A 15,314-nucleotide genomic window follows, 5' to 3' on the forward strand; every position below is an offset into this window, starting at 1 on the left:
GATTTTACATGATTTTTAACAAAGTGCAGGGGGTGGGGCTTCAGGCTCAGCCCCAAAGCACCCTTCTGGACACGCCACGGTTGCATCATTCGCAGCATTAAACTTCATGCCCCATTTACCACGCTATTCAGGTCTTGTTGACGAGACTCTTCATCTCTCTGGTCTGAGATGGTACGGTAGATAATGCAATCATCAGCGAATAATCTTGCCGTCACTTTTACTGAGTCTGTGATCTTATTAATAAAAAGTATGAACAGGTGAGGCCCCAATACTGTGCCTTGTGGGATACCATTCAGGACAGGCATCCAAGCGGATGTTTTCCCATTCACAACTGTTCTCAACAATTTCTGAGAAAAGATTCAATCCAGGTGAGCGTTTTATTTCTAACTCCATAGTAGCTTAGCTTCTGTAATAGCCTACGGTGCTTGATAAAATAATAATTATCAAGCACGATCAATCACATGATTTTATTTAAAACAAACTCATATTGACCATAAAAGCGAATAAAAACAGCCAGCTCTCAACACACGATATTCAAACAAAATTCCTGCACCCAAATTGTCTATGGCAATGACGTTATGATTACTTGTGCTCAACTGTCCTAAGACTTCATTGTGTTATTGGGACGTCATTGCCACAGGTAATTTCGGTGCCCGGGAAATTTTAATATCTTGTGCATGGTGAGAGATGGCTGTCTTTATTCGTTTTAAGGTCAATATGAGTTTGTTTTAAATAAAACCATGTGATTTGTGCTTTATAATTATTTTTCTAACATGTAAGGCATAATGCTGTGATTGCTGGAGTGTTCCTTTAACAATTGTAGTGACTTCTTACTGAAAAAAACTCTTCCTTTGAGCCATTTGTGAGTGGACACTATGAATGAGCCGTAAATTCGGCAAATTGTATTCTGAGTTACAGTGTAAAATGTGCGTGAAGGTTGTATTCATAGGTATCTCAATTCCGTGCGACAAGTATCTCATCAAACACTGTTTAAACCTATCAATAATCCTATTGCTGAAGAGGATAATAAGCTTCTACCTATTTCTATAGAAAGTCCTTTCTTTGTTTGCTTTGGCTAAATCCTGTTCAGGTGTTGGATAACAAAGCATTGTATTTTGTCTAGGTATGTATAACCAACAATTAACAATGAGAGGACATTCCTGAACCTTGTTGACTTGGGGATGATTTGAAATGACCACCAATTATGACTGTTTGATATTTATTACCAGAAATGTGGAAAAAGAGACACATGTAGAACGGAAAAAGGTACAATTTTGTTGAAGGAACAGAATTCAACAAACCATAACCCCGCTTCTGGATATCGTTTGAAGTCAAATGATATACCATTTTAAAGCTTATGATATATATTTTCTAAACATGAAATAAAACAAATTGATCGGGGGCCGACTTTACAGCTGATTCGTGGTGTCCAGTCACATTTAGTTGATAGTTTACCCAATTAGGGATCATCTTAACCTTCAACTTACCTTGGTATCATTATCATACTTATGCAACACATGTGCTTTCTCTGCCTCCGCCACAATTCTCTGTAACACATAAGGAAAAAAAATGTATTGTATGAGTAACTGGTAAGAATATACTGAATAATTATATGTAAATCAAAGATTTATGCTATCCAATAAGGGTTTTCAAAAATGTTGCTGATCAATCAGAAATTAAACATACACCATTACATCAAGCATCGTTTTATACTCCTCAACTGTTGATGTATGTGCATATAACACCGCAATAATATCAATGTAAAAATAAAACCACTTGTTTTCATGAAAAATGCTGATACCGTGTAATAAAGGATTTCCTGTTTTTGTGTTCTATAAATCTTCCTACAGGATCAATTCTTTCTGTAATACTACTCAATACTAAACACTTTGTTATGTGTAGTACAAATGAATATCATTTTTGTAGACTTAATTTCACAAATCAAGAAATACAAAGCTATATACTTTCAAACTTGTCACAATGCAAGGTTTGCAGGCATTCTAACCAACAAATCTGGGCTTCTCACAAAATTAGCTTCATCATATTATTACTTATATTATGAAATGTGCTAGTGGCAGCACAAAGCAGCTATCTCTTAATAGCCTGTACTGATATATATCTTCAGTAGATTTGTTGTTGTTGATTCAACAATGTTGATGCCAAATATTTTCAACAATTAAGCTATCTTCAGTAGATGGCAAGTTCTTAAATGTTATTATCGGTGCCAAACACTTTCAACTATTAAGCTATCTCCAGTAGAAAGCAACCTCTTATTTTATTCTGTTATTGGTGCCAAACAGTGCCAGCAACTAAGCTATCTTCAGTAGATAGCAGGTTCTTAATTTGAAATTATTGATGCCAAACATTTTTAACAATTAAGCTATCTTCAGTAGATAGCAAGTTCTTAAATATCATTATTTGTGTCAATCACTTTCAAAAACTAAGCTATCTTCAATAGAAAGCACATTCTAAAATTGTATTTTTATTGTACCAAATGGCTGCCTGTCAGACCTTTTGTAAAATATCCCTGTCTGAGGTCAGATCTATTCTCCCTGCCAGGTATGTTGCAAACATATGGCAGTCTAATTTTGCAAGACCCAACTGGGATTCAGGCATATATACAGATATAGGCTGGGGCTATCATGATTCCACCAAACACTGTAATCCATCATTGCATGCTCATTCTCAATCTCCTACAGGACACTGTTATTTTCATGAAATTTAACAACAACAGTGCTTTGATATAAACTTAAAAGAGGATAGAAGTGAGCTTCAAGAAACTGCAAATATCACTTTTGTAAGTTGCATCCGTGTCTAATAACATACTCTCAATTCCAGGAAAAATACGGAACTTAATTGTTTGATTTAAGCAAACATTATTCTGTTTTGTCAGATGAAACATAAAGGAGGCATCTGGCATGCCAAAGGAGGCATTTTTGAAAATTGAGTTAATATTATTATTACATTATACAAGCATTAGGCCGTTTTATACTGAAAACACCAACTAGTACAGCTGCTAAGCTGAATCATTGTGCACTTTGTGATAAAAGCATGAGAGTGTCCACACATGAAGTGCATGCCCCAAAATTTATTTTAAGATGTGGAGCCATTTCAGATTTGACTCCTAGTGACCTCTAGATGTCACGAAAGGTCACACAGGGGTAAAATGTAAAAATGCTCCAATCTTGTCAACAGATACACCAAATCATTCGTCTGATCACAAGGATTTCAAAAAATGTTGTTCAGTTTCAGAAAACTACCCTTATTCTTGAAAATCAGTGTTTTATAAATCCAAAATTTATTTATTTATTTATTATTTAAATGCATCACAAGCGTAACTTGCCTTGTCTAAAAAAACACCCCTTTTTACTTATTTTTTGGTCACATATGCGTACAGACCATTTATGTGAGGCCCCTCGGAGTCACATCAAATTCTTACTTTTGTGGATATGAATAAAATCCATATCTTCAAGTTGCTTAATGTAATTTTTACAATTTATGTAATGCATAAGATGCAATACAATCCTGGATTATATATGGAAACTTGATTGCTCTGTCTGTATGGTTGTCATATTTTCTTAAGATGTTGGTAAGATTGATTTAATAATGATGAAAATAATAATAAAATATCACAAACGATAGGACTATATTATTCTTATGTGTGTTTGCAATTGATCCACTTTTAGGTCTTAACTCTTGAGGAGTAGATTCCTTTCAGTCAATGTTGACACAAGGATCAGCTTTCCCGTGGTTTTCAATTTCCTTTGATGGCATAAGACTAAAAGGGAAGAAGAAATGCTCCAGTTGAATCTTTTCAATCATAGAATTTTGAAAATTTTATTGCCTTTAAATCTTTTAGTGAACAAAATTCCTCTCTATTGCATGTCTTTTCCTGTATTTACACAACTTTGAATCCACACATCAAGTTTCTACCTTTTACTGGTTATATGCTTTCTATGAATTGTGCTACTGCAATCAATGTGCACGCAGCGACAATTGGAGCATAGATCCTGTCATGGATAAATTTCTTACTGCCTGCCGGGACCGATTTGCATGCATTATTTGTTCAGATTGAATACTCTATTTTATCAGTTGGTACTTCTTTCACTCCTCTTATGAAATCTTTTCAACTTTGCTTATGTCACAGGTTTCGTAACTCGATCTCATCCCTCACTTCATCACAAACTTTTCCCATAAATGAATTTGTCAAGTTGCTCTGAAGAGAGCCAAGCTGAATTCAATTCTTTGTCAAAATATGCAACCTTTTCTGATCTATTTACATACCCCATCTTTTCACACCAGGTTTATTGCTCAACAAGATTGTCAATTTTAAACAAAGTGCAAAGATTTTGTGAAAGTAAAATAAAGCTTGCTGCATTCAACACATAATCTAATTGTGATTCGTCTTGCTTCCCAGTACTAATTGAGTTGCTCTGTTGGACCGATTGGACTTCTTGCTATGCAACACTCATCATTGCAGGACTTATGCAACTACACAACTTGTTTGCATCAACAGCACACAAAAAAAGCCTTTTGCTCGTTGTAGTGAAAACCAATACTGTAGTAACTGGGGTGTGAAATTCACTCTGCATAAGGAGACATCACTGATGTCTGTGTGTTTGCATTGCAGACACCTGACTTCCTTTCATCAAGTCAACTATGGCAGTTATCAAACCCTTTATTAGGTAGCCCAATTGGGTGACTTCTACAGCTTTTTGGCCATTTTCTGTCCCATAGGAACCAATGGTTAAAAGCAAAATTGGGTGACTTGTTGACATTAGCCACTGTGATTTTCTGTAGTTCTCTGTCCCATGCAGAGTTTGAAACCAGTGGAAAATGAAAACTAAGTTTTGATGATTTGGGATTAAGTCAATTTAGCATTTCAATTGAGCACTTTGCGCATACTTATCCTGGTAAAGTCATTATTAATGTAGCCAGCAGGAAGATTTTGTTCAATTTTGCCCCCTTTCAAATTTTGCCCAATACACCATTGGTAGTAAGTGAAACATAAAGCAAGAAACCTGTCAGACAGAGGTTAAATGTGTACAACACTACAAACAACAACATTTTACTGATTGATTGGCTCTCAATGAGTTGCATGTGACAGAGAGATGCACACAGAATAAAAATTTATCATTTTCCATTTGGCATTGTTTAGTAATTCAATCTACTCTAAACCTCAATTTATGAGCCATTACTGAACACACTCAGTCTTACTTTATGTCTATTTACAATCCAATATGAATCAACTGCAATACTATACACCTGTTTACATATTATGTTTCTTGGTTATATATTCAAAGGCATTAAGATCAAAGGATCAGTAACTGTAAAATGTGCTATCTTGCTGTAAAGATATCAGGCCGTTTGTCAACTTCCTTGAAAGGTTTGAACGTGGCTATGTAAAGAACTTGTTGTTTATACAAGCAGTCAGAATGGTGAATTCATATTAATTTGCCTTCAAAACTTTGTGGTGACCTTCCAACTCACTGGCTCCTGTTTTGTTCCTGTCTCTTCAAGGAGAGAGGAAAAGTAACCATTTCTACTTTCACTTTGTCTGAGCATTTTACATCCATCGTACCAAATGCTAAGATGTCCATACATGAGCCAAGCAGATATATTCATACCAGTTGAAAATTTATTGTTCAGATTGTAAAATGGAAATAAAAATTATTTAACATGTTTTTGTATCTATATAGAAATGATCAATATTGAATACAAGATGTTGAAAAAAAGCTTTGTTAATATAAAATGACTCTGCTTTCAATGCTTTGGTAAAAGATTTCTTTGAAAAGAGAGGTCCAACACAGGAATTCTTCTACCTCCCTGAATATCTATTCAACAAGTTGAAACCCTGGAATACTCTTAGAATGAATACTAGGAATCAGTGGCTAGTACTATTGGATAGATAAGCAATCTCATTCATCTCAACATGACTGACACTGCACTTTTGAGTAGCGTCCCTCGACAATATGTATGTCTGGTCTCATTCTGACAATGCAAGAGGTTAGTAAGCATCTTTGTATCACATGGACAGTTATACTATTCTTGCATTTTCCTGATAAAATAATATCCTTGACAAACAGGTTTCCTCAGGGATTTTAATGCAGGGAATGTAAGCTTTGCTTTAAGTATTCTATCCCTAGTTTCATGGCTGGCTGGATGACCCAAGTCCGAGTTGCATCTTTTAAAATGGAAATATATCTTGGTGCATTTGATTATGGACTTGATAAGTAGGTATAGGAAATGCAGGATTAGAGTAAGCTTTGAGCAGTAAGTAAGCTATTTGTGTGTTCTGGATTCACTTTATTCAGTAAAACAGTTGTACTGCACAGATACACAACAATTCAACACTGAATATCTTAGATTGCATGGAAAAGCAGAGCATTAAGCAATGCATGGCATAAAAGAATATACTCTTGTTTAGTTTTACAGTCACATCAAATTCTTACTTTTGTGGATATGAATAAAATCCATATCTTCAAGTTGCTTAATGTAATTTACAATTTATGTAATGCATAAGATGCAATACAATCCTGGATTATATATGGAAACTTGATTGCTCTGTCTGTATGGCTGACATATTTTCTTAAGATGTTGGTAAGATTGATTTAACAATGATGAAAATAATAATAAAATATCACAAACGATAGGACTATATTATTCTTATGTGTGTTTGCAATTGATCCACTTTTAGGTCTTAACTCTTGAGGAGTAGATTCCTTTCAGTCAATGTTGACACAAGGATCAGCTTTCCCGTGGCTTTCAATTTCCTTTTATGAAATAAGACTAAAAGGGAAGAAGAAATGCTCCAGATGAATCTTTTCAATCATAGAATTTTGAAAATTTCATTGCCTTTAAATCTTTTAGTGAACAAAATTCCTCTCTATTGCATGTCTTTTCCTGTATTTACACAACTTTGAATCCACACATCAAGTTTCTACCTTTTGCCGGTTGTATGCTTTCTATGAATTGTGCTACTGCAATCAATGTGCAGGCAGCGACAATTGGAGCATAGATCCTGTCATGGATAAATTTCTTACTGCCTGCCGGGACCGATTTGCATGCATTATTTGTTCAGATTGAATACTCTATTTTATCAGTTGGTACTTCTTTCACTCCTCTTATGAAATCTTTTCAACTTTGCTTATGTCACAGGTTTCGTAACTCGATCTCATCCCTCACTTCATCACAAACTTTTACCATAAATAAATTTGTCAAGTTGCTCTGAAGAGAGCCAAGCTGAATTGAATTCGTTGTCAAAATATGCAACCTTTTCTGATCTATTTACATACCCCATCTTTTCACACCAGGTTTCAACAAGATTGTCAATTTTAAACAAAGTGCAAAGATTTTGAGAAAGTAAAATAAAGCTTGCTGCATTCAAATCTAATTGTGATTCGTCTTGCTTCCCATTACTAATGAGTTGCTCTGTTGGACCGATTGGACTTCTTGCTATACAACACTCATCATTGCAGAACTTATGCAACTACACAACTTGTTTGCATCAACAGCACAAAAAAAAAAGCCTTTTGCTCGTTGTAGTGAAAACCAATACTGTAGTAACTGGGGTGTGAAATTCACTCTGCATAAGGAGACATCACTGATGTCTGTGTGTTTGCATTGCAGACACCTGACTTCCTTTCATCAAGTCAACTATGGCGGTTATCAAACCCTTTATTAGGTAGCCCAATTGGGTGACTTCTACAGCTTTTTGGCCATTTTCTGTCCCATAGGAACCAATGGTTATAAGCAAAATTGGGTGACTTGTTGACATTAGCCACTGTGATTTTCTGTAGTTCTCTGTCCCATGCAGAGTTTGAAACCAGTGGAAAATGAAAACTAAGTTTTGATGATTTGGGATTAAGTCAATTTAGCATTTCAATTGAGCACTTTGCGCATACTTATCCTGGTAAAGTCATTATTATGGTAGCCAGCAGGAAGATTTTGTTCAATTTTGCCCCCTTTCAAATTTTGCCCAATACACCATTGGTAGTAAGTGAAACATAAAGCAAGGAACCTGCCAGAGGTTTAATGTGTACAACACTACAAACAACAACATTTTACTGATTTATTTTCTCTCAATGAGTTGCATGTGACAGAGAGATGCATACAGAATAAAAATTTATCATTTTCCATTTGGCATTGTTTAGTAATTCAATCTTCTCTAAACCTCAATTTATGAGCCATTACTGAACACACTTAGTCCTACTTTATGTCTATTTACAATCCAATATGAATCAACTGCAATACTATACACCTGTTTACATATTATGTTTCTTGGTTATATATTCAAAGGCATTAAGATCAAAGGATGGGTAAAATGTGCTATCTTGCTGGAAAGATACCATCATATGCCATTTGTTAACTTTCAATCTTCCTTGAAAGGTTTGAACTTGGCTATGTAAAGAACTTGTTGTTTATACAAGTGGTCAGAATGGTGAATTCATATTGATTTGCCTTCAAAACTTTGCGGTGACCTTCCAACTCACTGGCTCTATCTCCTGTTTTGTTCCTGCCTCTTCAAGGAAAGAGGAAGAGTAGCTATTTCTACTTTCACTTTGCCTGAGCATTTACATCCATCGTACCAATTTTCAAGATGTCCGTACATGAGCAAAGATATATTCATACCAGTTGCATATTTATCGTTCAGATTGTAAAATGGAAATAAAATTATTTAATATGTTTTTGTATCTATATAGAAATGATCAATATTGAATACAAGATGTTGGAAAAAAGCATTGTTAATATAAAATGACTCTGCTTTCAATGCTTTGGTAAAAATATAGAGAGGTCCAACACAGGAATTTGTCTACCTCCCCTGAATATCAATGCAACAAGTTCAAACCCTGGAATACTCTTAGAATGAATACCAGGAATAATCAGTGGCCAGTACTATTGGATAGATAAGCAATCTCTTTCATCTCAAAATGATACGACACTGCACTTTTAAGTACCATCCCTTGACAATATGTATGTCTGGTCTTATTCTGACAATGCAAGAGGTTAGTAAGCATCTTTGTATCACATGGACAGTTATACTATTCTTGCATTTTCTTGATAAAATAATATCCTTGACAAACAGGTTTCCACAGGGACTTGAATGCAGGGAATGTAAGCTTTGCCTTGAGTATTCTATCCCTAGTCTCATGGCTGGCTGGATGACCCAAGTTCGAGTTGCATCTTTCAAAAATGGAAATATATCGTGGTGCATTTGATTATGGACTTGATAAGTAGGTATAGGAAATGCAGGATTAGAGTAAGCTTTGAGCAGTAAGTAAGCTATTTGTGTGTTCTGGATTCAATAAAATTCAGTAAAACAGTTGTACTGCACAGATACACAACAATTCAACACCACTGAATATCTTAGATTGCATGGGAAAGCAGAACATTAAGTAATGCATGGCATCAAAGATATTCTTTATTTATTATTGCTGTTCTTATTGTTGTCATCACCATTGGTTTTTTTTATTATTATTTTCTATTATAAACATATCTTGAACAAAACCAATATCTTAGCTAGCCAAATTCTCAAGGCCATCAGGCAAATGTTCTGTCTTTTTTTGTTTCAAATCACAGTGTTGCAATCCACATATTGTTCCAGATATTTCCACACAAAGTACTAATGGATACAACTTCAAGGCTTTCATTTGTATGTGACTCACAACTGTAAAATCCCCTTTAGTGGTTCCTACCCACTGCAGGTTCATGACATACCATTTATATACAAACACACCAGAAAAGGATTTAATATTTAATTTACTATGCAAAATATTTCAATGTCCCACAAAGCTTATGTACCTATTGGGAACTAACCTTTTGTTATGCTAAATAGCCTTACAAATTTTAGGTGTCGAAGGTCACTCTCTACATACATCAGTAAACATCAAAAGAGGAGAAATAGGCAAGCTCAGTGTCAGTGGTGCACTTTCCCTTCACTCTCTTTTCATCATCACAGTGCCCAGATGGATCACAAGATGTACCAACAGGTCAAGTTGTAATGTACCAATGGTTATGTGTACCAGGAAGCACTTCTCTTCCCTCTCCCACCTCTTTGGAAACTTATGGTCATATATGCAACTACCACACAAAATAACGCTAAGCCTAGTCTAATCCAGATGAACTTACAAATTGTCCCAGATATTTTCAAACAAGTTTAGTTCATTTGTATTCAAATTAATGGCTCGCTTAGTGGGTCATAGCTGTGAACTTCCGTTCAGTTGTCCCACTAGTGAATTCCTCCACTGCAAACTCAACATGTTATTCAGGTTACCTTCCCCTTCTTTGCCTGGTGTAATCAACCTTACATTCACATGGTCAGTTGCCATTTACCCTACATGTGCGCAAAGGAAGACAAAGTGTCATTGCTTTAACAATCAGAATATTTAATATTTTGTTTGCACATCTGGTATTTTGAGTAAAACTGCATTGGAAATGTCTGAACAAACTATAACGCTAGTTGTTACTTACACTTGAATACATGATTTTGTGATATTCTGAGTTTTGTTAATTTTCTTGCATTTGTTTGGTTACAACTTACCATAGGTGCAGTGCATTAATCAACCATAGGAAGTAAGAGATACTCTTTACCATCTTTGAATTTTAAATGCAATTTAGTCTTGCCATATGGATGTCTGTGTATATCCTAGTGATGTTGACTTATTTGTATGCACTTCAGAGACAATCAAAGATAGTATTGAATTTCTTGAAGACAACTGCTGTAATACTAGAGTCTTAAGGGCATTCTTAAAGTTGCACTGTAAGTGAGTCTTCCAATGCAGTTATTACAATGAGCTGTGAGGCACCATGCAGCAATGAATACAACCATGCATTTGTTGCACTTCTCATATTATTCTCATCTGTCACATATTTGATTAAATTTTATACAAAATCCACAAGGCACTCTCTTCTTCAAACTGTTGCCAAGTTACAGTACACTTTACAAAATTATCTAAAAAGAAACCATCACAGGCAGGGAATCTTGCTGAATTTGAATGCCAATAATAACTGTATGACCAAAGAAACTATTTTATCAGCTAAATTTAATGAAGCTGCATATAAACTAATGAATTTCATTAACTCTAGTGAGTTATCACTTGTTTTAATTTACAGAATATAAACTGAAGCACAACCCTACAGCTCTCAGGCAACTATAATTTTTTTCTTTTTCACAGAGTGGTCTTGTTCCCCCAAGCAATACATGTTCCTGCATTAGCTCTGTTATTACAAGCCAATATCAAGTTTCACTAGTCACTGTCCAAATTTTGTATTTATTAATTTTCATACATGTAGAACTATATATATATATAGGATTACTATGGAAATCCCATTGATAAATTGTGTTCCCCTTTCCATAAAATAGACATACAAAAATAGTTAAAACATTGTAAAATATTTACAAATTAAACACAGTTGATTTCATAATAAGCCACATCCACCTATTTAGCTTCCTTTCATTCATTTTTTGAAAGCTACAAAAGTGATTTGTTGAATTACTACAGACGGCATCTTTGCTTTAGAAGGAAATATAATCAAGTTTTCAACTATTAGGGGGCTAGTGAGCTTCCCCCAGAGGAAACTGACCAGGTCATTTGAGTTGTAGAATTGAGTGAACATGATATTGTTCTGAACACGATCCACCAGTTTATTTTCCCCTAGCACAGCCTAGTTCACCATCATGCATATCTTTGTAAAAATGGGTCACCTTTTATCAGGCTGGACTGTGATATATATGAAATGCCCGATAGGCTAACGCTTCCATTTCCCACCATCCTCAATCCAACCTCTATATTGTTACTCACCAGCAAGGTTCTGTCAATCGAATCCGACGTGTTATCTACAGCTTATTCTAGTACTGCGAATCAACAAAGTGGTCTTACGCCAATCTTGTTAGTCCACGGTAATTTCATTATGCGATTTCTTTGCCCCATTTCCCAGCATGTCCAATCGTAGATCAAACATGCTTGCTAACTATAACTTAATTCACACTGTTGCAAGTTTACTCAAGCCCAAGCTTCTACCATATATATGTGTGACGGTGGCATTTGTATTAAGTGCATAGCCTACATTTTATTACTTAGTGCTTAGAATGTCAATGAAATGAAATCAGATTACAGAGGTCAGATATTTGTGTTCTAGTTTGGTTGAATCAGTAAATAAGTGCATTTGCAAAGCTATAGTCAAGGCTGTGCAATAATTATTTGTTACCCCTGAGGTGGGGAATTCTCAAAATGGTCTGCAAAAAATTGCTTGCCATCCCTTTCAACATGCCACAAAATCTTTACCCCTCCTTTTTGACATGCCACAAAATCTTTGCCCCCCCCCCTTTTTTTGACATGTTGACAAATCTTTGCCACCTCTTTATACATGCCAAATTTTGGGTACCCAATTTATTTAAAACCTGAAATTGTCTAATCATGTGGTGCAAGGGTAGTGGGCAGAATATTTTGCATATATTAACTGCTCAGTGCCAGAAGTGGGTAAGTGCAATAGCTGTGAAGTATATCTGCCATGTAGATGAGTACAATATACCATGTGTAAATTGTCAAATGTTCACAGGGTATCATTTGTGCTTACCCACTTCTGGCACAGACCAGTTGATATGAATGTTTCCTAACACATTCTACACCTTTTTAGGGCATAATATTGAAACGGGGCCCAAATATCTGTGCTAAAAATCGCTTTCCCCCTTTCGCCTTCCAAATAATTTTTGCCCCCATATAAGTCACCACCCCTGGGGTACACCTAATTATTGCATCACGCCTCAAGTAATCAAAGTGATCACAACCAAATAAGTTCCTCACATGTAGCAGGTTCGTGTAGCAGCTACATTTAAAATGTATACTTTTAAAACAAAATTTCCATTTTGAGAAGTTGAGATTTGTTGATGCCGGAAGAAATGCGGGCAAGAATCAGACATGAACTTTTAACTGTCGGGATCAAAACAATTACTTGCATGCTTTGAAGTGATATGTGTCTGAGGAGAATCCTCTCTGATTTCATAAAGAGAAACTGTTGTAATGTGTTTGATTTCATTTCATTGTCTTCTTTTCATTCATTCTGAGTGTACTGTAGTTTTGATTTAATGATCACATGTTTTAAAGATAACCCTTCCCCAAAGACATTAAAACTTTTCACAAATCTCCATAAATCCTTTCTACCAATCTTTGAATATTCTTTTAACACACTTCTATTCTCAATCTGACTGCAAAACTGCTGCTTTTAAATGAGGCAACATGTCCATAAGGGAAGAACAGCAAGCTTTCTTTTTATCTGCTAATGTGGTTGATTACCCCAAGACTGGATGTCTCACGAGGCACAAAATAAAGGTGAAAAAACCTCTGTATTTCATTTGTGTCACAACATTCAAATTTGGTAGGAAAAAAGTGATATATATGAATGTCTCAAGAGTAATGGAACCGAGGCGACAAATATTCGAGTGCATATCACTTGTTTGAAAACATTTAAGGGGTAAAGTAAGTAATTGTGCTGTTTTTGTCACTGTGCCCTAATTCTATGGGGTGAAATCCAATATGTAATTTGTACAAGTAATCAATGGAGCTAACAAATCTACATCTACTCTGTTGTTGTCAGTGGAGTAGTATTTCCTTTCAAAATGGGGTCGGGTTAATTGCATTATGTACTTTTCCCTTTGTATTACGAAGGAAAGACACACAAATCGGCTGAGAAAATCATCCACAAATGATGCTATTTCAACCAGCATCTCCTCCTCTTTCTCTAAGCCTGTATCATTTTAGATTTCTCTTGGGTACACCTGTGCAATTTATATTTACATTTCTCAGATGAGGTAACCAATTTGAATGCAAAAAGCTGTTCAGCAGGTTTCTTGCACAATATTGCAAAACTATCAAGTTCTGTTTATACAACCATGGAGAAGTAGTTTTCCCTTAATATATATGTGTGTAGCAATGCAACCAGATAAAGCACATTTCTGTTAATGTAAACTGGCCAAAGAGATCAAAATATGCATGGCAACTGTAAATAATCAACATTTCTCAGTAGACAAGGTTCTTAGTATCTGATCCAGAAATTGCACTTGTGTATGTTTTAGCAATACCTGTTGCCTTTAACAACACTTGTGCAAAAATACATATGCATGATATCCCCCTTTTTCAATAGAATCATTTTATTTTCTACCAACATTGCAACCTTTTACTTCATAGAAATAGAATAGGGTATAGAAGTAGATGATAGCACTTTTCAAAATTAATTTGTAACACTACTTCATCAGCTATCATCAGTGGATAGCACTTACAAACTAATTTAGTGAACTTCTTCATCAACTGTCAGCTGTAGATAGTTATTCAAAATTAATCTGTAAAGCTACTTCATCAGCTTTCATCAGTAGATAGCACATTTCAAAATTAATTTGTAAAGCTACTTCATCAGCTATCATCAGTAGATAGCAATTCAAATTTAATCTGTAAAGGTACTTCATCAGCTATCATCAGTAGATAGCACATTTCAAAATTAATTTGTAAAGCTACTTCATCAGCTATCATCAGTAGATAGCACTTCCAAACTAATTTAGTGAACTTCTTCATCAGCTGTCAGCAGTAGATAGTTATTCTAAATTAATTTGTAAAGCTACTTCATCAGCTATCATCAGTAGATAGCACATTTCAAAATTAATTTGTAAAGCTACTTCATCAGCTATCATCAGTAGATAGCACTTCCAAACTAATTTAGTGAACTTCTTCATCAGCTGTCAGCAGTAGATAGTTATTCTAAATTAATTTGTAAAGCTACTTCATCAGCTATCATCAGTAGATAGCACATTTCAAAATTAATTTGTAAAGCTACTTCATCAGCTATCATCAGTAGATATCACTTCCAAACTAATTTAGTGAACTTCTTCATCAGCTGTCAGCAGTAGATAGCAATTCAAATTTAATCTGTAAAGCTACTTCATCAGCTATCAGCAGTAGATAGCAATTCAAAATTAATCTGTAAAGCTACTTCATCAGCTATCATCAGTAGATAGCACTTCCAAACTAATTTAGTGAACTTCTTCATCAGCTGTCAGCAGTAGATGGCAATTCAAAATTAATTTGTAAAGCTACTTCATCAGCTTTCATCAGTAGATAGCATATTTCAAATTTAATTTGTAAAGCTACTTCATCAGCTATCATCAGTAGATAGCACTTCCAAACTAATTTAGTGAACTTCTTCATCAGCTGTCAGCAGTAGATAGCAATTCAAATTTAATCTGTAAAGGTACTTCATCAGCTATCATCAGTAGATAGCACATTTCAAATTTAATTTGTAAAGCTACTTCATCAGCTATCATCAGT

General features: G+C 35.1%; 1 protein-coding gene across 1 annotated transcript in view; it reads right to left on the minus strand.

Moving 5' to 3' along the window:
• Nucleotides 1-15,314, minus strand: part of LOC140149044 (voltage-dependent calcium channel subunit alpha-2/delta-3-like) — a 354,589-nt gene that overhangs the window by 113,675 nt on the left and 225,600 nt on the right. Inside the window, 1 exon segment of the mRNA XM_072171195.1 lies at nucleotides 1,488-1,547. Coding sequence (XP_072027296.1) covers nucleotides 1,488-1,547 — 60 coding nt within the window.

This window comes from Amphiura filiformis, chromosome 3, assembly GCF_039555335.1.
Source record: "Amphiura filiformis chromosome 3, Afil_fr2py, whole genome shotgun sequence".
NCBI classification, from domain to species: domain Eukaryota; kingdom Metazoa; phylum Echinodermata; class Ophiuroidea; order Amphilepidida; family Amphiuridae; genus Amphiura; species Amphiura filiformis.